General features: G+C 38.8%; 7 protein-coding genes across 8 annotated transcripts; 3 read left to right on the top strand and 4 right to left on the bottom strand.

Moving 5' to 3' along the window:
* The first annotated feature begins 2,225 nt into the window (after positions 1 to 2,225).
* LOC146330794 (histone H2B 1/2-like) lies at positions 2,226 to 2,668 on the top strand. Its single transcript, XM_084714299.1, has one exon. The coding sequence runs from the start codon at positions 2,244 to 2,246 to the stop codon at positions 2,610 to 2,612; it is 369 nt and encodes a 122-aa protein (XP_084570425.1). The 5' UTR covers positions 2,226 to 2,243; the 3' UTR covers positions 2,613 to 2,668.
* Positions 2,669 to 4,418: 1,750 nt separating this feature from the next.
* LOC146330793 (histone H4) lies at positions 4,419 to 4,851 on the top strand. The gene has a single exon (XM_084747494.1). The coding sequence runs from the start codon at positions 4,484 to 4,486 to the stop codon at positions 4,793 to 4,795; it is 312 nt and encodes a 103-aa protein (XP_084603620.1). The 5' UTR covers positions 4,419 to 4,483; the 3' UTR covers positions 4,796 to 4,851.
* A 1,381-nt stretch (positions 4,852 to 6,232) lies between these two features.
* Positions 6,233 to 6,701, bottom strand: LOC146330792 (histone H2B 3-like). The gene has a single exon (XM_084747547.1). The coding sequence runs from the start codon at positions 6,655 to 6,657 to the stop codon at positions 6,289 to 6,291; it is 369 nt and encodes a 122-aa protein (XP_084603673.1). The 5' UTR covers positions 6,658 to 6,701; the 3' UTR covers positions 6,233 to 6,288.
* A 1,239-nt stretch (positions 6,702 to 7,940) lies between these two features.
* LOC146330791 (histone H1-like) lies at positions 7,941 to 9,546 on the bottom strand. 2 transcript variants are annotated; one of them, XM_084747110.1, is made up of 2 exons: positions 8,906 to 9,535; positions 7,941 to 8,175 (listed from the first exon to the last, which is right to left on the bottom strand). In XM_084747110.1, the coding sequence occupies exons 1-2, from the start codon at positions 9,514 to 9,516 to the stop codon at positions 8,109 to 8,111; spliced, it is 678 nt and encodes a 225-aa protein (XP_084603236.1). In that variant the 5' UTR covers positions 9,517 to 9,535; the 3' UTR covers positions 7,941 to 8,108. The 2 variants fall into 2 exon arrangements, with proteins under 2 accessions (XP_084603236.1, XP_084603228.1); XM_084747102.1 differs by lacking the exon at positions 7,941 to 8,175 and having other exon boundaries at positions 8,848 to 9,546.
* A 2,320-nt stretch (positions 9,547 to 11,866) lies between these two features.
* Positions 11,867 to 12,480, bottom strand: LOC146330790 (histone H2A-like). The gene has a single exon (XM_084747456.1). The coding sequence runs from the start codon at positions 12,298 to 12,300 to the stop codon at positions 11,917 to 11,919; it is 384 nt and encodes a 127-aa protein (XP_084603582.1). The 5' UTR covers positions 12,301 to 12,480; the 3' UTR covers positions 11,867 to 11,916.
* A 148-nt stretch (positions 12,481 to 12,628) lies between these two features.
* LOC146330789 (histone H3) lies at positions 12,629 to 13,126 on the top strand. Its single transcript, XM_084747204.1, has one exon. The coding sequence runs from the start codon at positions 12,669 to 12,671 to the stop codon at positions 13,077 to 13,079; it is 411 nt and encodes a 136-aa protein (XP_084603330.1). The 5' UTR covers positions 12,629 to 12,668; the 3' UTR covers positions 13,080 to 13,126.
* Positions 13,127 to 17,721: 4,595 nt separating this feature from the next.
* LOC146330788 (GTPase IMAP family member 4-like) lies at positions 17,722 to 18,522 on the bottom strand. The gene has a single exon (XM_084711706.1). It carries the CDS (start codon positions 18,502 to 18,504, stop codon positions 17,722 to 17,724), a length of 783 nt encoding a protein of 260 aa, XP_084567832.1. The 5' UTR covers positions 18,505 to 18,522.
* Between the last annotated feature and the right edge of the window lie 5,442 nt (positions 18,523 to 23,964).

Raw genomic sequence — 23,964 nt, 5'->3', positions numbered from 1 at the left:
AAATGTATCATGTGTTGTAAGAACTATTAGTATTTTATGTCTTTTTTCATAAAAAGAACAGCTGTCCCTTTGGGTCACCCTCATTTCCACCACACTGGATAAAATGCAGATTCAGGGAGGAAAAGACATACTGTGATGGAAATGACGATGTCAGTGTTATAAATGTGTTTTATTTGGGTTCTACAACTACAAATATTTCATGTTCAGTTAAAATGTTCAAACACTTAATTACACTTAAATAGGTCTAACATATATGAGCTCATTACAATTGTGGTCTTTAATTCAACATCTTCTCACTCGTGACTGGATTATCTACTCTACTTTGATCCCACGGAAGTTTCTCCGTCATGACGCACTCAAAGTTCACCAGAGAAAACGTCCTGCTGTCTCTTCCCCGCACTTTCTAATATGAATACACTCGCTGAAATATTATTCCAGAAACAGATGATTAGTTTGCTTTAATGACTTTTCTGGATGTGTTCAACATCCAATAGTCACCATGTTTTCCCTCTGTCATTTTGTCCATAATGAATTACCGTCTGCAGTCAAGTCACTGCAGCGCTTTAAATAAAATAAAAATAAAGATTTAAATGTGCCTCTTTATTTCAGAAATGAAGTTCAGGTCAGCAAAATAACGAACAAGTGCAGGAGAGGAAATGAAGTCAGTGCACCTTAACAGACACCAGAGTGGAACCCTTAGATTCTCTCAACAAATTAACAACATTTTGAATTTACAGAAGAAAATCAACAATGAGTCAAATTCACTATAAATCTGCCTGGAGAAATACAGAGGAAGAATAAACAACATGTAGACCTTCAGACAAACAGCTGTCGACTCTTTCAAAAACACTTCTACAACTACACAAAAAATAACTAACAAGGAAAAGAACTCGGTGCATTTTAGCAGCAACCAGAATAGACACCCGAATTTCATTTCAACAAATGAAGAAAACGTTACAGGATAAAATCCGTCAGGAGTCAAATTCGTTTTCATGACGTTTTTTTCAAGTAGGGGAGAGTTGGGCATCTTGTCACATGGCTACGTTGACAAAAGTTATATCTTGACGTGCAATAAATGTGATCTGAGGTGAGAACAATTTTCAGAATGTTCAATGTTTATGTAATAAACCTTTAATAAATCAGTACGTCAATGATATTGTTTTTATACAGTATAGTGCAGAGTAAGTGTGTATTTTGATACCTAAATTCAAGTCATATATTAAAATTACTTTGTGATATAGCGAACAACGACACATGTAACTCTGAGGCAAGTTGTCTCAGTGACTTTGCTGCAAATGGTTACATGTCACAATTTTCCCCAGTGTGCAGATCTGACCACAGCCCTGAAGAAACTGACTCTGCTAGCTGCTACAGTTGATATACTGCTTCACACAGTATTAGAAGGAGGAATTATTCTGGATTAGTAGTAAGTGAAATAACTGAAGGATTCATGAGCAGAATGGTTTAAATTCACAGGAGGATGCATAATAAGCCTTCAATTACTGAAATGATTTTAATGATAAAATATGTTTGTAGGGATGTTCAAACAGGATCAGGAAATGAAGGAAGGAGACAGCGTTAAGTTTGTCAATAGTTTTTCATTTAGTTTTAATCATATTCACTTGTGGAAAATATTTGTGAGTTTAAGTTGCATTTTAATCTCTTGTTTTTGATGCTTTAGTTGTTTTTTGTGCTTTTTGTTCAAAACTGTTTATTCTTCATCCTTAAAAATAAAATTCTTTCATACATGTGGATCTTAAATCAGCAAACTTCCTCTCATTGTTACATCTATCACCAGCTCATGTTTCAACCCACCCCAGCGGTGGGGCAGGTTGTAAGAATGGACCTGCTCATATGTCACATTAACACACATAATCTGTGATTGTGTAGGAGACGTCCAATAGAGTTTTATATGTAGTAGACACATCTGAGCGCTGTGCATCAAAGCTTGAGAGATCGAGCAACAACAACCACTGACTGACTGAGGGTCAAACAAAAAGTGTCACTAACAACCCCGGTCTCCCCTATTATGTACAAATGCATGCATCGGTGATGACAGGATGCTTCTTTACTTCTGGGGGGCTTTAGAGGGTCTCTCTATTCCTGCACATGCGCAGTCTCGAGCACAAGTCAGCCAATCCTGTGTGAGTAACAGCCCACTACTCTTCACCTCATGCACATACATATAGAGCCTCTTGATCGCTCTCAAGTCACTCGTTTGACCAGTTTGGTTGGAAACGAAAATGCCTGAACCAGCGAAAGCACCGAAGAAGGGCTCAAAGAAAGCCGTCTCTAAAGCCACCAAGAGCGGCAAGAAGAGGAAGAGGAGCAGGAAGGAGAGCTACGCCATCTACGTGTACAAGGTTCTGAAGCAGGTCCACCCCGACACCGGCATCTCCTCCAAGGCCATGGGCATCATGAACTCGTTTGTGAGCGACATCTTTGAGCGCATCGCCGGTGAGGCCTCCCGTCTGGCTCACTACAACAAGCGCTCCACCATCACCTCCAGGGAGATCCAGACCGCCGTCCGCCTGCTGCTGCCCGGTGAGCTGGCCAAGCACGCCGTGTCTGAGGGAACAAAGGCTGTGACCAAGTACACCAGCTCCAAGTAAACCCGCTACACTCACTCACTCACTCCAACAACACAAAGGTCCTTTTCAGGACCACACAACACTTCAACTGAGAGCGGAGCTCCTGATTCTTTCGTGTCTTCATCACGTGTTGCTCTTCACTAAATCCTATTACCAATCCATTTGTCTTGTCTTGTTTTTGTTTTTTTTAAATGATGAAATGAGGAGAGTATATAATAACGTTATTGCAATGAAATACAACGAAATTAAGTTGAAATTAACTGATATCTAGTCTATATGAACACAGAATAAATAGTCAGATTCTGTGATAGTACTTGAGGCTGAGGAGAATAAAAGAAACTTCATGCCTCACCCCAGATTTACTCAATATTGAATTAGATAGAAAACAAATAAGAACAGCAACAATAACGAAGTAATAATATATCATAATTTATTGAAAGTGTTTTCAGCTGACTTGATCAATTCAGTGTATAACAGTGTAATAACCATTTCATGTGATATCTGTATCTGTAATCATGTATGTAATTGTAAACAGAATTTATGATAGTCTGTGATTTTTACATTTTGATTGTGTTTTTACTAATTCTATTTCAACAAATTAACCCCATCTTCCTCAGAATGTCGCACAAACATTTATTTTGAAATAATGTCAGTGATATTCCTGATATCTCCTCACTTTATCACAACTGTCTGTATATTTTTTTTTTCAATGAATTTACCCACCATGCATCATATCTATCATTATCAATGAAGTTGTGAATGTGAATATGATGTAAAAAATAATCTGACTGGAAACTTGTTCAGATATGGTCAAACTTTGAAGAAGTTGCTCACAAATAAACTCATAAAATATTAAGTGTGACCATGTTTGATTTTACAAAGTAAACAACTTTTAGATGGTCACATGAAGCACAGGTACAACCACTTGTATATTTTTCTGTGCAAGAAATGTCCAGAAGAACAAATCTAATGCAGGTACAGATCAGGATTTCAAAGTAAAAAGATTCATAAATGCAGGCTGTTGATAGGTGGCTGTTTCTTTGTCTTTAAACCCTCTCACTTCTTAATAATTTAATCATCCTAAAAAGTGTTTTGAATATGTGAAAACTTTGTTTTGGAGCCATGAAATAGAAGAAAGATAATGAGCTCTTTAAAATCTTATCTTCTTTCTTTCTCTTTTTTTATTGTTTCTTTTTTAATCTCCTGTCTTGATTTTTTCAGTGGACTTCAATCTAAATGTAATGATCATATTCATTTATCACATCTTTTTAAAAATAATAATGATTAATACTTCAGATGGGATATTTACATTTTGTCCAGGAGCTGTGATGGCTTTTTATAAACTTGAATTTTGGCTTGATGTATTTTCTTGTCGTTTTCCTTTTCTTTGTTGTTTGTTTTTTGTCTTTTTTGAGTGAAGAAGGTTTTACTTCTAAATGTTTATTAATGTCAGTATATCACCACCTGTATGGATCATTTATAACTGCTGTGTGTGGAATTAAATGTTAAATCATGAAACACTGAATGATGATTGTAGTATTTTAAAGAACTTCACTAAGTCTGATTTTACTATGAATAATATTTAAGCTGCTTATTGTAGGTAACTGTAGATTATCAGTAAAAATGAAGTAAAACCACAGTCAGTATCAGTGTCACTGTCACTTCATCTGGACAATATTCTCTTTTAAAATGTAACAATTTCCTAATCAAGAAAATCAAAAGGAACAATTTTCACTTTCAGCTGTTAAAAATGTAGGAATGACCACTGAGTGACCGCCCAGTGAAACTCCCTCCATCTGCTCTCTATCAGGTCCTCAGAAAGTCTAGAAATACAGACTGTCTGTCCTCAAGCAGCAGACTCGATTCAGTCTGTGAAAGAAAAAGCGAACGAAATGTCTGGCAGAGGAAAGGGAGGAAAAGGACTGGGTAAAGGAGGCGCTAAGCGTCACCGTAAAGTTCTCCGTGATAACATCCAGGGAATCACCAAGCCCGCTATCCGCCGTCTGGCTCGCCGTGGTGGAGTGAAGCGCATCTCCGGTCTGATCTACGAGGAGACCCGCGGTGTGTTGAAGGTCTTCCTGGAGAACGTCATCCGTGATGCCGTCACCTACACCGAGCACGCCAAGAGAAAGACGGTGACCGCCATGGATGTGGTGTATGCTCTGAAGAGACAGGGACGCACTCTGTACGGCTTCGGAGGTTAAAGCGCTCATTCTGTGTCTTTAGAGAAAAAAAACCAAAGGTCCTTTTAAGGACCACACACTCACTCTGTCAAGAGCTCAAGTCCTTCATCAGTACTCTTATCTTTTAAACTATCATTTAATGTTATCTCAAATTTTTAAAATGAGAAATTTAAAGATATATGTGAAGTAGTAATAAATCTGGTATGGGGCACTAAGCTGCTTTACTCTTTTGTACCACAAACTATTTATTTTGTCAGTATTTGTGTAGACTTTGGTTAAAAAAAGAAAAAGCTCATGTTGGATATGGATGTTGGTAAATTTGATATACAATATTCCTACATCATTTTTATTCCGTATATATTTAAGGGATTTTAATTTACAATATTGCAAAATATGGTATGATTAATGAACAAAGTAGGTATTATACTGTTATACATGTATTAATAAACTATTGTTATTATGACGTTATCTCAGATTTTGAAAACGCAAAATGTTATATTTAATGTGTGTAAAGTGGGATCCTCAAGGGTGCTTCTTCCTTTACTCTCCTTGGCCTAAAGAAAAAAATCTGAATTTAATAAAAATTCAGTGTTCCTTGTAGCAGAAAAGGGTAATATTTTTTAAGAAAAATTATTTTAATAATGTAATAATGTAAATGTTTTTAAGACATTGCAAATTAGATCGATATATAGATTAGATTAAATAATTATATGAATTACATTAAGTTAATTGAAAAAAATCTTAAATCAAAATCAAAGCTTTATCAAAAGTTTTCGTTTTTTATGAAATATTTACCTCACATTAAACAACAACAAACGAACAATATGGGGTTATAAAGGTTTTAGTAATTACAATATTGCGAGGCAACCAATAATTATTTTCACTCTGTGAAATAGTGATTACCGTGAAAATTAATGGTGGGTAAAAATCTGTTGTGACAAACTGAAGAAATGTTGTGAGCCAGAGCCAATGGGATTTATTTGTTCAGTTTAAGTTGTAATGTTTGACTTCTTCCGAAACTGTACAAACTTGAAGAAAAACGTGATGAAGACACGAAAGTTCATTTTTAAAAAAAGCAGTAAAGTAGTAGTAAAGTAAATCTGAGGCATTAAGCTTTTCCTTACCTCTCCTCTGCCTCAAGTACCACCAGAGTTTTTATTCAGTGTTCATGTAGATGATTTCAATCAACATTAAGATCTACATTTTCTTTGATCACTTAGAAAAAAAATGACAATGGTAATATATATTATTGAAAAGATAGTGAGTTAAGGTTTTATTGGAACGAAATTTATTAGTTCAACCAAAGTTGAAAGGTTTAGAAATAAAAGCCTTCCAAGAAAACTACAACTGGTATAATAATAATCGTTTAATCCCTCATAGTCAACTTGTTTAAAATTAAATCCAACATGTGATGAAATCACGAAAGAATCAGGAGCTCCGCTCTCAGTTGAAGTGTTGTGTGGTCCTGAAAAGGACCTTTGTGTTGTTGGAGTGAGTGAGTGAGTGTAGCGGGTTTACTTGGAGCTGGTGTACTTGGTCACAGCCTTTGTTCCCTCAGACACGGCGTGCTTGGCCAGCTCACCGGGCAGCAGCAGGCGGACGGCGGTCTGGATCTCCCTGGAGGTGATGGTGGAGCGCTTGTTGTAGTGAGCCAGACGGGAGGCCTCACCGGCGATGCGCTCAAAGATGTCGCTCACAAACGAGTTCATGATGCCCATGGCCTTGGAGGAGATGCCGGTGTCGGGGTGGACCTGCTTCAGAACCTTGTACACGTAGATGGCGTAGCTCTCCTTCCTGGTCCTCTTCCTCTTCTTGCCGCTCTTGGTGGCTTTAGAGACGGCTTTCTTTGAGCCCTTCTTCGGTGCTTTCGCTGGTTCAGGCATTTTCGCTTCCAACCAAACTGACTGGTCAAACGAGTGACTTGAGAGCGATCAAGAGGCTCTATATGTATGTGCATGAGGTGAAGAGTAGTGGGCTGTTACTCACACAGGATTGGCTGACTTGTGCTCCAGACTGCGCATGTGCAGGAATAGAGAGACCCTCTAACGCTCCCCCAGAAGTAAAGAAGCATCCTGTCATCACCGATGCATGTATTTGTACATAATAGGGGAGACCGGGGTTGTTAGTGACATTTTTTGTTTGACCATCAGTAAGTCAGTGGTTGTTGTTGCTCGATCTCTCAAGCTTTGATGCACAGCGCTCAGATGTGTCTACTACATATAAAACTCTATTGGACGTCTCCTACACAATCACAGATTATGTGTGTTAATGTGACATATGAGCAGGTCCATTCTTACAACCTGCCCCACCGCTGGGGTGGGTTGAAACATGAGCTGGTGATAGATGTAACAATGAGAGGAAGTTTGCTGATTTAAGATCCACATGTATGAAAGAACTTTAGTTTTAAGGATGAAGAATAAACAGTTTTGAACAAAAAGCACAAAAAACAACTAAAGCATCAAAAACAAGAGACTAAAATGTGACTTAAACTCACTGATATTTTCAGTAAGTGAATATGATTAAAACTAATAATAATCAACTTTAGCAGCTAACAGAGTCAGTTTCTTCAGGGCTGTGGTCAGATCTGCACACTGGGGAAAATTGTGACATGTAACCATTTGCAGCAAAGTCACTGAGACAACTTGCCTCAGAGTCACATGTGTTGTTGCTCGCTATATCACAAAGTAACTTTAATATATGACTTGAATTTAGGTATCAAAATACACACTTACTCTGCACTATACTGTATAAAAACAATATCATTGACGTACTGATTTATGAAAGGTTTATTTCATAAATATTTCATTTTAGTTTAATTTTTTTTTTAGGTGATTGAAAATTCTGAAAATTGTTCTCACCTCAGATCACATTTATTGCACGTCAAGAGAAAAATGACTTGTCAACGGTGGTTTTGGAGATATAACGTGTGTCAACGTAGCCATGTGACAAGAAGCCCAACTCTCCCCTTCTCGAAAAAAAAAAAACGCCATGAAAAATGTTTTCCTTCCTCTGCCGCATTTTGATGAATTTGACTCCTGACGGATTTTATCCTGTAACGTTTTCTTCATTTGTTGAAATGAAATTTGGGTGTCTATTCTGGTTGCTGCTAAAATGCACCGAGTTCTTTTCCTTGTTAGTTATTTTTTGTGTAGTTGTAGACGTGTTTTTGAAAGAGTCGACAGCTGTTTGTCTGAAGGTCTACATGTTGTTTATTCTTCCTCTGTATTTCTCCAGGCAGATTTATAGTGAATTTGACTCATTGTTGATTTTCTTCTGTAAATTCAAAATGTTGTTAATTTGTTGAGAGAATCTCAGGGTTCCACTCTGGTGTCTGTTAAGGTGCACTGACTTCATTTCCTCTCCTGCGCTTGTTCGTTATTTTGCTGACCTGAACTTCATTTCTGAAATAAAGAGGCACATTTAAATCTTTATTTTTATTTTATTTAAAGCGCTGCAGTGACTTGACTGCAGACGGTAATTCATTATGGACAAAATGACAGAGGGAAAACATGGTGACTATTGGATGTTGAACACATCCAGAAAAGTCATTAAAGCAAACTAATCATCTGTTTCTGGAATAATATTTCAGCGAGTGTATTCATATTAGAAAGTGCGGGGAAGAGACAGCAGGACGTTTTCTCTGGTGAACTTTGAGTGCGTCATGACGGACAAACTTCCGTGGGATCAAAGTAGAGTAGATAATCCAGTCACGAGTGAGAAGATGTTGAATTAAAGACCACAATTGTAATGAGCTCATATATGTTAGACCTAAATGTTGTGACTTTGAGTCTTGATCGTGTTATTTATTCTGCTGTAGTATCATTTCATCACGAGGTTCAGTAAATATTTACCTGAATAATGCACTATAACTGTTTATAACAAGACATGAATGTTAAGTGGAGACAAGTGAATTGATTAATACGCGCGCGCCCCGAAACTCCCTTAACCTACGTTCCCGCGCGCATGAAAACAATGGATGCCTTTAACGTGCTTTTAAACGTTAAGTCGTATAATTAATATCCTAATGTTTGTTGTTGACAATAAAAAGAGGAAGAGGCTCTTTAATGATGACGTGGTGGCTCTTAGAAGAGCCTTTTGTGTGAAAGTTTGTTTAAAGTGATGACAGCTCACTTCTTCTTGGGTGCTGCCTTCTTGACTTTAGGCTTGGCAGCCTTCTTAGCGGGGGCTTTCTTGGCTGCGGGGGCCTTCTTGGGGCTCTTGGTGGGCTTTTTGGGGCTCTTGGTGGCCTTCTTGGGGCTCTTGGCTGCTTTCTTGGCCGCCGCGGGTTTCTTGGCCTTCGCCGGAGACTTCTTAGCGGCTGCTGTCTTCTTTACGGTCTTGGGTTTTTTAGCCGCCGCGGGTTTCTTGGCTGCGGCCTTCTTGGCTTTAGCAGCGGGTTTCTTGGCTGCAGGCTTCTTGACTTTTTTCGGCTCAGCCGCCTTCTTGCTCATCTTGAAGGAGCCGGAGGCCCCGGTCCCCTTGGTCTGGACCAGAGTTCCCTTAACCACCAGCTTCTTGATGGCGGTCTTGACGCGGGCCTTGTTCTTGTCCACATCGTAGCCTCCGGCAGCCAGAGTCTTCTTGAGGGCGGCCGCGGACACGCCGCTCCGCTCCTTGGATGCGGCCACAGCTTTGACGATGAGTTCACTGACGCTGGGACCAGTCCTCTTCGGTTTGGGAGTCTTCTTCTTGGCTGCTTTAGCCGGAGCGGCGGCGGCTGGAGCTGGAGCTACTTCTGCCATTTTCTCTCTCAATGATCTGATCCTAATCACGACAACACGAGTCTGACTGGACTATGAAGAGTCCAGAGCCGGAGGCTGCACTTAAACACACCATGAGAACCGTGGAGACTCAGTCCAGCCCGTGGCTCCTCTGAGCGGTGTGAATGTCGTGTCACTTGTGTTTTCTCTTCATCGATAAAAGAGTCCAGACTAAATGTGGGACAAGTTCTGAAGACTGACAGTGAAGGAGTCGATAGTGGACTTGTGTCTCTTCATATTGACGTCATGCAGAGCTCTGATGCTCTCTGCTTTTTCTTTGAGGAGCCTCTAAAACTCACACATTCACCGCCGCGTCCAGCGCTGCTCAGACACTTTTCTCACTCATTTCTCTCCTAAAATGTTTGAAAATCCATCCGAGCTCCATCAAAAGCCGTTTTCAGCTGCTCCACGTGTTTGTTCACAGACTCCAAGTAAAAACAAGCATCTGTTGATCATCACTTTGTAAGAAAGTCAAGTTATTCTGGTAGCAGCAAACACACTGATGATGGCCGAGGCTTCTGGTGCCAGACTTGTATCAGAGCTGCTCACTGAGGACGACTTTTCATTTCAATCAGCTGTTAAGTTCTACTGTTAATGAACAAAAACATGTTTTTAAATGTAACAGTCACACTGATGAATGCTGAATGTTACAAAACTTCTTTAATTCTCACACAACAGCTGTATTGTACTGTTTTGTTTGTTTGTTTGTTTTCACATCATGTTTTGTGTTTCCATTAAAAACCTGCTGACTTTCCAACCTGTCTGTTTTCTTTTGCTGCCTTTGTGAAGCACTTTGTAATGTGGACTTTGAAAAGAGCTCTATAAATAAAGATGATTAAAATGACATTAATGTCACTATTCAACTTTAGTGTTTAGTCACAAACTAATACAAACACACACCTTCACCTCCGCAGGTTAGTGTGTGTTTGTGTGTGTGTGTGCGCGCGCGCGCGATGTTTTGTAACATTAGCTGCTCAATTTAAAAAAAAACAAAAAAAATTCAGAACTATTGTGTTATTTCTTATGAATTTTCCTTCAAAATATGTGTTGTCATGGAGATGACATTATGTGATGGAAAAGACCACATGTATTAGAAATTACATGTGACAAACAACATTGTTGAACAATGTTGACTTTGATTATTTCTGACATAAAATAATATCCATTTTCAAAGTGAACTTTGTTAACTAAACTTAAACCATTAATTCACATTCAATCAGGTGACAGAAAATTCATTGAAAATGGACCTTTATGTTCTGAAACATACAAGCTAATTGTATAGATTGGATTTACTACAAGTAAAATAGAAAACAATTAAAATAAACAAAGACAGTTTGTCATTTTTAGATGTACACATCTGGAAATTATAGCTGCAACAATTAATCAAGTTATCAATTATGACATTAATCACCATCTATTGAGATCATAGATTAATCGGTTTGAGTACTTTTTTTTAAGAAAATAAGACAAAATTCTGTGATTTCAGCTTCGTCAGTTCTTTCTTTACTCCTTTATGACATCAAGCTGAATATCTTTGGGCTGTGGACAAAACAAGACATTTGAAAAACCAAAACCAAACAATTATTAATCGATTCATCAAAAAAAGAAAAGGAACAGATGAATTTGTGGATTATGAAAATAATCCCCACTTTAAATTCCATGTGTTTAAAAGGCAACTATTTGAAACTAACATTATGATCTATGAGTTTCTTCTTCTCCTTCCTTCATGGTCCACAACAGAGTTAATTAAGTGTTTGATTGAACTTTTTAACTGAACATGAAATATTTGTAGTTGTAGAACCCAAATGAAATAAATTTATAACACTGACATCGTCTTTTCCTCCCTGGAAAAGACATACTGACATCCCTGACTGATTTACTATTATTTCTTTGTACGTTTCTTTTAGTGTCAAGTGTGACAAAAAGAAAATATGCGGTGTGTGTGTGTGTGTGTGTGTGTGTGTGTGTCATGACGCACTGACAGTTGTGGACTGTAATGTAGTTTCCCTCAGAGAAAACGTGTTGTTGTCTGTTGTGTTTGATTTGTCATTTTAGTAATAATTGTAACAGTTGGTGTTTTCACTGACTGGACTGTTAAATGACGGATAGTTGGCGTTACTTGATCGATGGCGGAGAGAACAGCCGCTACTGCGAGAGGAAATGAAAAGAAAGTTGTTGTAAACTCCTGCAGCTTAATGAAGATGATGTGTGGTGAAAAGCCACTGTGGTTGTAAATGATTTTCAGAGTTCCACAACATTAGTAAGACATGGTGAGAGTTCCAGTGTGTTTGTGTGCATGAGACATAAGACAGAGCTCTTTATGAGGAGAGTGTGTGGCTCTGAAAAGAGCCGTTTTGGGGTCTGGTTGAGGATCCAGCAGCTTTACTTCTTGGCGGGCTTCTCGGTCTTCTTGGGCAGCAGAACAGCCTGGATGTTGGGCAGCACGCCGCCCTGAGCGATGGTGACTCCACCCAGGAGTTTGTTGAGCTCCTCGTCGTTGCGGACAGCCAGCTGCAGGTGACGGGGGATGATACGGGTCTTCTTGTTGTCGCGGGCAGCGTTTCCAGCCAACTCCAGGATCTCAGCGGTCAGGTACTCCAGCACGGCCGCCAGGTAGACGGGGGCGCCGGCACCCACACGCTCCGCATAGTTGCCCTTCCTCAGCAGCCTGTGAACACGGCCGACTGGGAACTGGAGTCCAGCACGAGAGGAGCGGGTCTTTGCCTTAGCTCTGGCTTTACCACCGGTCTTTCCTCGTCCACTCATTGTTGGATACTTTCCGAAGTCGAGACTAACAGAAACTGAAGACCAGACAGTCAAACCCCAATTATATGCTCAGGGAGCGCGCGCGGACGGGGTCTGGGGTCCGTCAGACCAACCACAGCAGAGCCTCCAGCAGAGGTCGACCGCTCTGGATTGTGGCGGACTTTTTGAACACATTTCTCTCCAATCAGCAGCGGAGATTCGGGCGGTGGGTCGCCCCTCCTGTCGGTGCTGAGCTCCAAGAGGAGCCTCTCACCAATCAGGAGGCGGAGGTCTGAAGCAGCGTCATGATCCCAGCCGGTCCCACAGTTTAAGAGCAGCGTGTCTCGTGTCTTTACTTTTCATACTTCTGTCGAGAGAAAGAAGGAACGATGGCAAGAACCAAGCAGACCGCTCGTAAATCCACCGGAGGCAAAGCTCCCAGGAAGCAGCTGGCCACCAAGGCTGCCCGTAAGAGCGCCCCGGCCACCGGCGGCGTCAAGAAGCCTCATCGTTACAGGCCCGGTACCGTGGCTCTGAGAGAGATCCGTCGCTACCAGAAATCCACCGAGCTGCTCATCCGCAAGCTGCCCTTCCAGCGCCTGGTCAGAGAGATCGCTCAGGATTTCAAGACCGACCTGCGCTTCCAGAGCTCCGCTGTCATGGCTCTGCAGGAGGCCAGCGAGGCTTACCTGGTCGGACTCTTTGAGGACACCAACCTGTGCGCCATCCACGCCAAGAGAGTCACCATCATGCCCAAAGACATCCAGCTGGCCCGTCGCATCCGCGGAGAGAGAGCTTAAACTATCTGCTGCTGCTCCACAAACACAACGGCTCTTTTAAGAGCCACCTCACTCTCTCTGAAGACACTCTTCCTCTGCTGCTCCAAGCTTTAACACCTTCAATTACTTCAATTATAACTCCCCCAAAAATAAATATCACTATTATAACAATAATAATAATAATTATCTGAAAATGTTTTCCCGACAAATGTGTTCCCGGCAGTGAAATATTTCATTTGTTGGTTATATCAAGTATTATTACAGGAATTACTTATGGGGTGCCGTTTGTAAAGTTGCAGCATCTTTTTGTCACATTTAGCTTCAAATCATGTTTTAAAAAGTGTGGATTTTTGAAAGTCACTTTTTAGCACGTTTAACACAATATTTGTTAACTTTGAAAATGTATTAAATAATCAAATCTAAATGTCAAATCTATATCTAAATGTTAAATCTAAATCTAAATGCTAAATCTAAATCTAAATGTTAAATGTTAAATCTAAATGCTAAATTTAAATGCTAAATCTAAATTTAAATGCTAAATCTAAATCTAAATGTTAAATCTAAATCTAAATGTTAAATGCTAAATCTAAATTTAAATGCTAAATCTAAATCTAAATGTTAAATCTAAATCTAAATGTTAAATGCTAAATCTAAATGCTAAATCTAAATCTAAATGTTAAATGCTAAATCTAAAATGTTAATTGTAGCAGGTAGCATGTAAACATGTCGTCGATCTCGCGAGGCTTCGTATATACTTTAATGGGTGCGCGTGTGAAAATATCGTGAGATCATTAGCTGCACTCTTTCACCTACTGATCCCTGATAAGTGGTGTGGGCATGGTTTCTAAATATTCTGCTTTACACTCGGCGACCCATTTAACATTTAGATTTAACATTTAACATTTAGATTTAGATTTAACATTTAGATTTAACATTTAGATTTAACATTTAACATTTAGATTTAACATTTAGATTTAACATTTAGATTTAACATTTAACATTTAGATTTAGATTTAACATTTAGATTTAACATTTAACATTTAGATTTAACATTTAGATTTAACATTTAACATTTAGATTTAGATTTAACATTTAGATTTAGATTTAACATTTAGATTTAACATTTAGATTTAACATTTAACATTTAGATTTAACATTTAGATTAAGATTTAACATTTAGATTTAACATTTAGATTTAACATTTAACATTTAGATTTAACATTTAGATTTAACATTTAACATTTGGATTTAACATTTAACATTTAGATTTAACATTTAGATTAAGATTTAACATTTAGATTTAACATTTAGATTTAACATTTAACATTTAGATTTAACATTTAGATTTAACATTTAACATTTAGATTTAGATTTAACATTTAGATTTAACATTTAGATTTAGATTTAACATTTAGATTTAACATTTAACATTTAACATTTAGATTTAGATTTAACATCTAGATTTAGATTTAGCATTTAGATTTAGATTTAGCATTTAGATTTAGATTTAACATTTAGATTTAACATTTAACATTTAGATTTAGATTTAACATTTAGATTTAGATTTAACATTTAGATATAGATTTAACATTTAGATTTGATTATTTAATACATTTTCAAAGTTAACAAATATTGTGTTAAATGTGCTAAAAAGTGACTTTCAAAAATTTACACCACTTTTTAAAACATGATTTGAAGCTAAATGTGACAAAAAGTTGCTGTTATTTTCAGCATGAGCAACTTTACAAACGGCACCCCATACATTCCTTTGCTGGCTTAAAAAAATTCTCCTGGCTGCACTACAGCACTGAGTGGATTAGGCATAACCAATTTATTGCCAGGTCATGTAAATCAGTCAAAAACTGAGGACCAAAACATATTCAGGTCCAGAACACATGTCCCAGAGAGACTGGAGTATAATGGCATCTGAGGCAATCTGGACGAACAGATGGGTAAATTTTGGTCAACTTGTCGTTTGAGTAATGTAGCTGGTGGAATAATTTAAACTGTATTAAACTGAACCTCATGCAGAAAGATGAGGAATTGATTAGTGTGCTAGTAGAGTCTCACTGTTCACCTGAGACTGATTCATCTAAATCCAGTTCCCAAACAGTCCTGGTGCTGTTCCATGTGGGAGCATTTAGTTTTTGTATCACATCGTAAATTAGTAGCTGTGCTGAAAATATTTAAATATTATGTCTTTTTTTTCCCTGCAACATTCAGAAGAAATCGTCACACCACAAAAAAGTTTTTTGTTTTTTTTTAAATAAAATTATAGACATACTTTGCATTTTAAATGTATTTAATGAAATGAAACAGACAGATGTGAGCAAATGTATAAAAGGAAATTATTTTCACATTTTAAAATATTTTCTGTTGGTAGAATGAAAATACACAAATACAGTTTGTCATTTTTAGCTTGAAACATCTGTAAAAAAAAAACAAAAAAACATTTATGATGTGTGAGAACTTCAAAATTAAATCACACGGACACTAATTTAGACAAAATATATATTTTTAAGTTTAAACAAAACTAACAAAAACTTCTGTCCTCTTAGGTTTTAAATCAAAGTTAGTTAAAACAGATGATAAAATAAATACATTAAATTAAATCTGATTTTTAAAACAAATTGTAAAACTAAAGTATGTCCAAAAAAAGATAATGACTGATTTACCATTGAATTTTTTTGAAAACGGCTTTTGATGGAGCTCAGATTCATTTCCAAACATTTTAGGAGAGAAATGAGTGAGAAAAGTGGCTGAGCAGCGCTGACATCAAGGTATCAAGGTCATTTTTATCATTATACAACACAGGCTTACACAACAAAATGGGAGTTGTAGTTCCTTCATGCTACTGAATTCAGAAAGGAACCAAATAAAATATAAAACTAAATAAAATAAAACAACATTTACACTTAAACATCCAGGTTATCCTGGTTATCAACTCTGTAAGTCACCCCAAGGTTTCCCAATATAGACACAAACATGTTCACATAAACAGGGTGGCATTTGAAGCATCTCACCGATCTCAGCATCAACAAGACTACTGACAGCACACAGGCATATTTTACAAATGAAGAGCAAACCATAATATTAGACAAATAATAAAGAAGAAGGAGATCATATCCATCATAATCCAGACTGAAGGAAACACTCCTGCAGCTGCCACATGCAGGAAGGACAGTCAGCAAAAGACAAACAAAAAACTGCAGACTGTGTGAATAATGATAATAAGGATCATATGTTTCTTCTATCCAACTCTTTTCAGGATACTCAAAGACACTTTACAAAGATTAAAATGATCAAAGAAAACACACAGTAAAATATTTGTCACACAAAACATTAATCACACATTAAAAACAGTTCAAGGCGTAAGTTAAGAGCGGGTATTTTGAATTGTGGGTATTTTCATAAGGGTGCCTGATGTTTTCAGCTGGACACAGGGCTGTATAATATCACTGCTCCATCAGTAGAGCACAAGTACATCTGACCATCATTACATTTGTGTATTCAGTTAAATGAATGTTCTGCTTAGATATAGACTATTCTTATTTCTTATGGTGTGTGAGAGTTATATATGATTTAATACATTTAGTCATCATCTGTCTGTCATCTGATCTGCAGACACATGATTAAATGTATTGAATTATATACATGTGAGTGCAGCTTTCTCTTTTTTATATGGGAACATTTAGAATAACACACCAGTCCATCAGAGCGCAGTATAAAACTGACTTGGGAGCAAATAAAAAGTCAATATAAAAACATCATTCAAAACAGTCAGTAGACTGACTTTCATGGCTTTATAAGTACAACAAGTACAAGGCTTTAGTGCTTCAATCAGTCTGTGTTGTAGGATGAAATTGGTTTATAAAAGTACTCTGTACACTGAGCAAGAAATTAATTTCACCTTTGACAAAGGTTTAGTCTTAATATCACGTCTTTATTCAGTTTAATACACAAACATATTTGTTCTTGAGTGACATCATCAACATCAGTCATGATGACAACAGGTTTGGATCAAATGAACAGTTGTAGACACATTTTAAACTCACTAGGTGGCAGCACCTCTCAGCAAAAGACAAAAGCCATCAGAGGACTGAGACAACTTTGTTCTAATGATGTAAAACTACTAGTCTGCAGAAAACTACATGCAGTGCTTAAATGAAAAGAAAAGAAAAAAACATAATAAGATTCGTTGATCTGAGTCATAATATGATCTTTAGAGTGTTGTGATATGCAAATATTTTATACAGTCAAATGTTAACTTACACACTAACTATCTCCTCAGGCCTCATTCAAGAAATGAAATATGAGATTATGATATGAGTGACTTAGCCTCTTTAAGCTACAGTGTTTAGCTCTACTTCAACAACTAAAATTAGCATATTAACATTTTTATATTTTTAAAAACATTTCATATGTTCTTGTGTGGAAGATTCTGGAGGTTTCCTCTGTGGTTACACTTCCTGAATTGAAAACCACTCATTTAAACCACCTCCCAATTGTCTTTCCCAGCTGATTGACTCCAACTAATCTTCTGCCACCCTCAACTACTAGTTCACCAGATTTTACATGAGGAAACAATGGATTAAATTCATCTTCAAACCTTGACTCTAACCTTCTTTTGTCGCTCAGTTCTCTGTCATAATCTTCCCTCAGTTTATTCATCATGTTTGTGATCTCCCTCTCTTACCCCGCTTGTTCTCTCTGTCTCTCTGCTTCTCTCTTCCATCTCTCCCTCCTCTCCTCTCCTCTCTTTCTTTCCTCTCTCTCTCTCTCTCTCTCTCTCCCTCTCTCTCTCTCTCTCTCTCTCTCTCTCAGCCAGGAGTTCCTCATTAATTTTCCTCATCTCTGTTTCATATTTTTCCTGAATTTTTCTCTCCATCTCCTCTCTTTCTTTGCGTATTTTTTCTTCTTTCTCTTTGAGGATGCGTTGTTTCTCCTCTTCGATCGCCCTCTCAGCCTCTTGGAACATCTCGTTGGTGTAGTGGCTTCCTCCGTTCTTCTGGACTATATTTCTGATCTTCTGGAGCAGCACACTGACCTGAGTGCGATCCGTCAGCTTATTGTTGAAGACGTGGTACTGGCCGTTACACCTGGCAACAAGTTCCTGCAGGTCTGCGCTTCCACCCAAGAACTCTTCTATGGTCATGTTTTCAAGTTGGTCACCACCAGTAAAGAGAACCATGCTGTATCTGTCTGCTGCCTGGCCAAAGATTTCTTGAATCCTCTGCACCGTCTGCTTTTCTTCCTCTGTGTATCTGCCCAGCCTGATGACCACCAGGAATACATGGGGTCCAGGAGAAGCAAAAGAGATACACTGGCATATATCTTTGGTGGTTTGGTCCATGTCAAACCTGGTGTCAAACAGGCCTGGAGTGTCGATGACAGCAACCTGTTGTCCATCCACTGTTGCTTTGCCCTTAGAACAGTCTACAGTCATAGACTTGGCACTGAACTTTGACCTGCCTGTACTGACCCACAGTCAGCCAGTGCAGACTTTAAAATAAAACATCGGCATCGTCTTAAGGTTGCCAACTCTGCCTACTTAGCAGAGTGGCAATCCTACATTTGGGTTACAGGTCATGGACATACTCGTTATATGACAACAGAAAACTGGTACTCTTTTTTTTATGAGTTGCATAAATAATATAGAAATAATACATATGTATATTGGAAATCAACTAGAAAGGCAATGGGAAATAGAGGTACAGTAACAGAAAATCATAAGTTGTGTGTCTATAATAAGTAATTTTAACAGTTTATACCATCATGCAGACAACAGTTAAAACCATAAAACTGGTTTTCTGCTGGCTTCAGTTAATGCGATTTAATAATAGCAGAAAATAAAAATAACAGGGATTGCAATAATAAGACAACAGAATAGTTATAAGTCAGATGCCTAATGTGGACAGCAGGGCCGTGCAGAGACCTTTGGAGGGGCAGGTGCTCAAAGTTAAAAGGGGGCCACGAATTTGCTCCATGGTGCTGATTCATAATCTGCCCTTTATTATTTGTAGTGCCAATAATAAAGTAAAAACTAGGGGTGCTCCCATAGCTCAGTTGGTAGAGTGTCACCCCATGTACTGAGGGTATTGGTCCTCCGCAGTGCTCGCTGGTTCGATTCCCACCTGTGACCCATTTGCTGCATGTCATTCACCCTCTCTCTGCCCCCTTTCCTGTCATATCTTCAGCTGTACCTATCTAAAAGGCAAAAAGCCCAAAAAATAATAATAAAGTAAAAAATAATTAAATTATATAGAAATCATGTATTATTTAAATGTATTTGTGCTTTTATTCAGTTTTGACTATCCACTTTGTGCAAGACAGCAAGGTTATACAAGTTATATATTTTATATTTATGCATATTATATTGAATTTGTGTGTATATATACAAATGTTATAAACAAGTACTGATATGTTTAAATGAGAGGTTGAGAAAATCACAATTCAAATTCTTCTAATTATTATTGTTAATGTTGTTGTATTTATACTGTAATAGTCCACAATTATGTGAATATGCATGTACATTGCATAGTTTTAGTGAAATAATGCCTCATTGTCTCTAGAAACAGAGGAAAAACACTGAAACTAACTTGACATTAAAATGATACAGATCTCTAATAACAAAAGAAACATATAGAAACAAAATGAAGCCTGACATACTTTTTCCCCTCAGCAGCTGTGTGTGGTTAACTAGCGGCTATAACTTATGAGAGGTGTGTGCAGAGTGAGACACACACACACACACACACACACACACACACACACACACACACACACACACACAGGATGCTCACTGATCGTATCACGGTTTTGAGTAACGGATCGTATAATTTTTTGGATCAGCAAAAAAAAAAAAAAATGGTGGGATTAGGGTTAAATTATTTTAAAAATGCACTTGTCTCTAATCTTTGTCCGTCTGTAATTATCACCATAGTTATGTAATGTAATAATAATGATAATAGTAATGATAATGGTAATAATATTAAAAACTTCAAACTTATACAGTGCTGTATGTACATATATCAGATCATTATACACTGTACAGTATAATACACAACTACGCTCTGTAGTCTGGCTCAATGTCCCGCCTACAGCAGCACATCTGATTGGTTAGAAGTCATGATCAATCAGCAGACACACTGTGTCACAGACGTGGAGAGACAGAGCTGCAGCGGTGAGCAGAGAGGAGCTGTGTAGAAGTTAAGACAGCTGATATCACTAAAGTTTCAATCAACATCACAGTTTTATGATCTGTTTCTTTGGTGATATCATAGTTACATCAGTTAAAAAAGTTATGGTCTGGATTTCACTCGAGGTGATGTGACGACTTTTAAATCAGTCGCTCTTCACAGAGATGCGCTGCACACAGCAGCATCTGTCCTGTCTGTTTACTGTAACTCTGCATTGAGATTTCAGGTATTATAACTTATACAAAAGTAACAGTGACAGTAAAACTATGATGCTCACATGTGGTCCGCGGATCACACGCGTGCCGAACCGTAGAGGTCGATCTGTACGATCAGTTGCTTAGCAGCGCTTAGCTACAGGGCACATCGGGGCACATCCGGGCAGTGAGGGCACGTCTACGTGGATCATGTGACCAACCGAGGGTAGATCTGAATTATTATTACTTTGTTTTATTTATTATTTTGGGCCACACAGACAGACTTTCACACACACACACACACACACACACACACACACACACACACACACACACACACACACTTACATAAAACAAACAAACAAAAAAACACTTTGACAAAAGGGCACTTTGGGCATCAAGGGGCAAAGGGCCAGTATGTATGTTTTATTTTTTTTCAGCTTCATAAAGAAGAGAACATCCACAATCCACTCTGAATATGTAGGCGGAGAAACACTTATCCACTCAAGTAGTATTAACCTTCTGGCCAGAAGAGTTAAAAAAGCCAAGATGTATTGCTGGGATGTCGGCACAGTGGTGTCTGGTGGTAGGACGCCAAATAGCGAGGAGATAGGTGAGAGCTCGAGGGATAGTAAAGACACCTGAGAGAGTGTATTAAACACTGAATTCCAGAATGTATGTAAGAGGGGACAGGCCCAAAACATATGGATTAGATCAGCAGGGCCTCTGTGACATCGGATACATGTTGGATCGATATCTGGATCAATTCTGGTCAATTTGCACCTGGTCCAATAGGCCCTATGGACTGTTTTACATTGCATCAGTCCTTGACTAGTGCAAATAGAGGAATGATGGACTCAATACAAAATAACCTCCCAAGTTGGGTCATCTAGGTCTTTGCCTATATATCCTGAGTTCTTAACACAGTGGTTGTGGAGGACCTGCTAAAAACAGATTTGGCCTCATTACCTCCCACATGTAAACTTCCCATACAACACCACCACTCATCAGACCACCAGTAAGTCACTATACCTCCTAATGTTAGGTCAAGAACCCAAACTACCTGTTGATTTCCTCCTTGGCAGGATTCAGGAGCCGACTGCGGGCGCAGTTAGTGACTGGCTGCGGGAACATCAACAGCGACTCCAGACTGCATTTGATGGTGCCGAGGACCGGATCCAAGCAGCAGCTCACCTCACCTCAGGAAGGAGTAGCATGACCAACATGTCTCTGGCAACAGCTTGAGGGAGGGTGATGTTGTCTATTTGCATGACAATAATGTTCAAGGCAGAGTGAAGATTCAAGATGTTTGGGGTTCCACGAAATTCCAAGTGGTGAAAGCCCTCTCTGATGGGGGAGCTGTGCACTCCATTGCACCTCTGGATAATCCAGGAAAAGTAAAGCATGTCCATTGAATTTTGCTGTAACCAGCTCCCCTAACCTATGCTCTATACTATAGGCCAGACCAGGTTTAGACAGTGAGACCCACTACCACCAGTGACAAACAGGAGGAACAGGGTGGTGAGTGGTGGATTATTCCCCCACCAGCAGGGGAAGGAATGACTACCGTTGCTCCTGACTCATCTGTTTCTCCTCTCCAGCAATGCAGGCTAGAGGAGCTCACTGTTGCTGTTGCCCCCTCGTTTAACCACAGTAGAGACTACTAAGTCCCAGGTCCTGGTTAAAAAGTAAATGAGATCCAGGCATGCTGAGCAAGACAAGCAAGTTCTGCTGATGTAAAAAAAAATCTATTTAAATAAGATATTTACGTGCCTCAAAACAATACCCATGCCCAGTGGGAATAACAGTTATAGCAATTTTATGTGTCATGGCGAGACATCAAAATTCTAATTTTTGATCACAAAGTCAACGTGGCACACACCTATTTTTAAGTCGGTATGATGAATTCTGTAGGATTTTGTTAAAATACAATGTGTGGAAAACACCAAAATTGAGGAGTAAATTCAAAATGGCCAATTTCCTTTTGGTTTTAGGTGGTGGTTTCAAGGGACTTTTTTTGTGTGTCTAGGCATGATACATATGTGTACCAATTTTTGTGCACATTGGTGAAGCATGCTGTGGGGGCTGTTGTTTATGAGAAATGAGACCAATATTGATACCCAATGAGCTGGAGACCTCCAAAACATCTCGAATTAGGCACACAGTAGGTCTGGTCCCGGTGGATGACCTGCTCCATAGCTTTCCTCAGCCTGTTAGCCAAAGCCTTGTACAGAATTTTGTAATCTGTACATAGGAGGGACACAGGGCGCCAGTTCTTTATGTCCTGTAGATTGCCTTTTTTGGCAGGAGAGCTACAACAGCCCTGACGCAGGACAGTGGCAGAGAACCTGAAACCAGACTTTCATTAAAAACCTCTAAAATATCAGGGGCTAAAATGTTCCTTTATAAAATTCAACAATCAGGCCATCGATGCCGGGAGCCCTCCATCCTTACATACTCTGCAGAGTAGTGGGCAGCTCCACCATCTGTAGTGACCGATCAGGCTGTGAATTAGTCTCCTTAGAGACCCGAGACAGTTCACTGCAGAACCCCTCAAACAGTGCATCATTCTCCTCATACTCACTGGTGTAGAGGGATGAATAAAAATCTACAGCTCACCTTCTTATCTGACCAGGCTCAGTGAGTTCCTGTCCTGTGTCAAAGAGCAGAGAGTGGATTGCTTTTTTCTGTCCATGCTTTTTCTCCAGGCCAAAGAAGAAGCTAGAGGGAGCATCCATCTATGTGATATTCTGAACCTGGGACCGGACCAGTGCACCCTGTATCTTGGTATCTAGCAGGTTGGCTAAAGCCGTTTTTTTGGACTTGAGGATTTCAATATATCCCCATTTTCCTGTGGAATCACTGATTGTTTGTAGTTCCACGATCTCAGTCTCCAGGTCTTTAATAGATCGACAGGTGTCTCATGTGACATTGAGTGTATACTGCTAACACAAGAGTTTTATCTCAGTATTGCCATGGTCCCACCACTGCCTAAGACATCTAAAATCATCTTTCCTGCATCTAAAAGAAGTCCCAAAAAGCCTCTCTAAAACCTTTATCAAATGTTAAAACCAAATTAAAATGCCAGTATGCGCTCTTGGGTAAAATGCTCTAAATAGCAACATGACATAAAACTAAAGAATGATCAGTAAAACCAGCTGGCATAATTTTACACCCCTGAAAAACATTAAAATGGTGCTTAAAACAATAAAAATGGTCAAGTCTGGCTAAGGAGGTCCTATACTCTCTCAGGTGGGGCCATTTGTACCGTCTGCAGTCTGTGTGCATCCTTCTCCACAAATCCACAAGGCCAGGAGAATAGACCAGCTGCTTCAGAGTGTGTTGGGAGGCCGGATGAGGCTCTGCATGGTTACGATCTAAAAACTCGTACTCAGTACAGTTAAAATCCCCACCCAAGAATAAAAAATCCTCTGAGCCCCTGCAGTTCAATCTAGTATTAATTTTTTCTAGAAAGCTCTTCCTCTCTGTACTGTTGGTTGGAGCTCCAGTTAC

The sequence above is a fragment of the Lutjanus erythropterus genome, chromosome 3 (assembly GCF_056507025.1).
Source record: "Lutjanus erythropterus isolate fLutEry1 chromosome 3, fLutEry1.hap2, whole genome shotgun sequence".
Classification (NCBI taxonomy): Eukaryota; Metazoa; Chordata; class Actinopteri; order Lutjaniformes; family Lutjanidae; genus Lutjanus; species Lutjanus erythropterus.
Note: the sequence above shows the minus strand (reverse complement) of the source record. Positions and strands in the feature narration are given on the sequence as shown.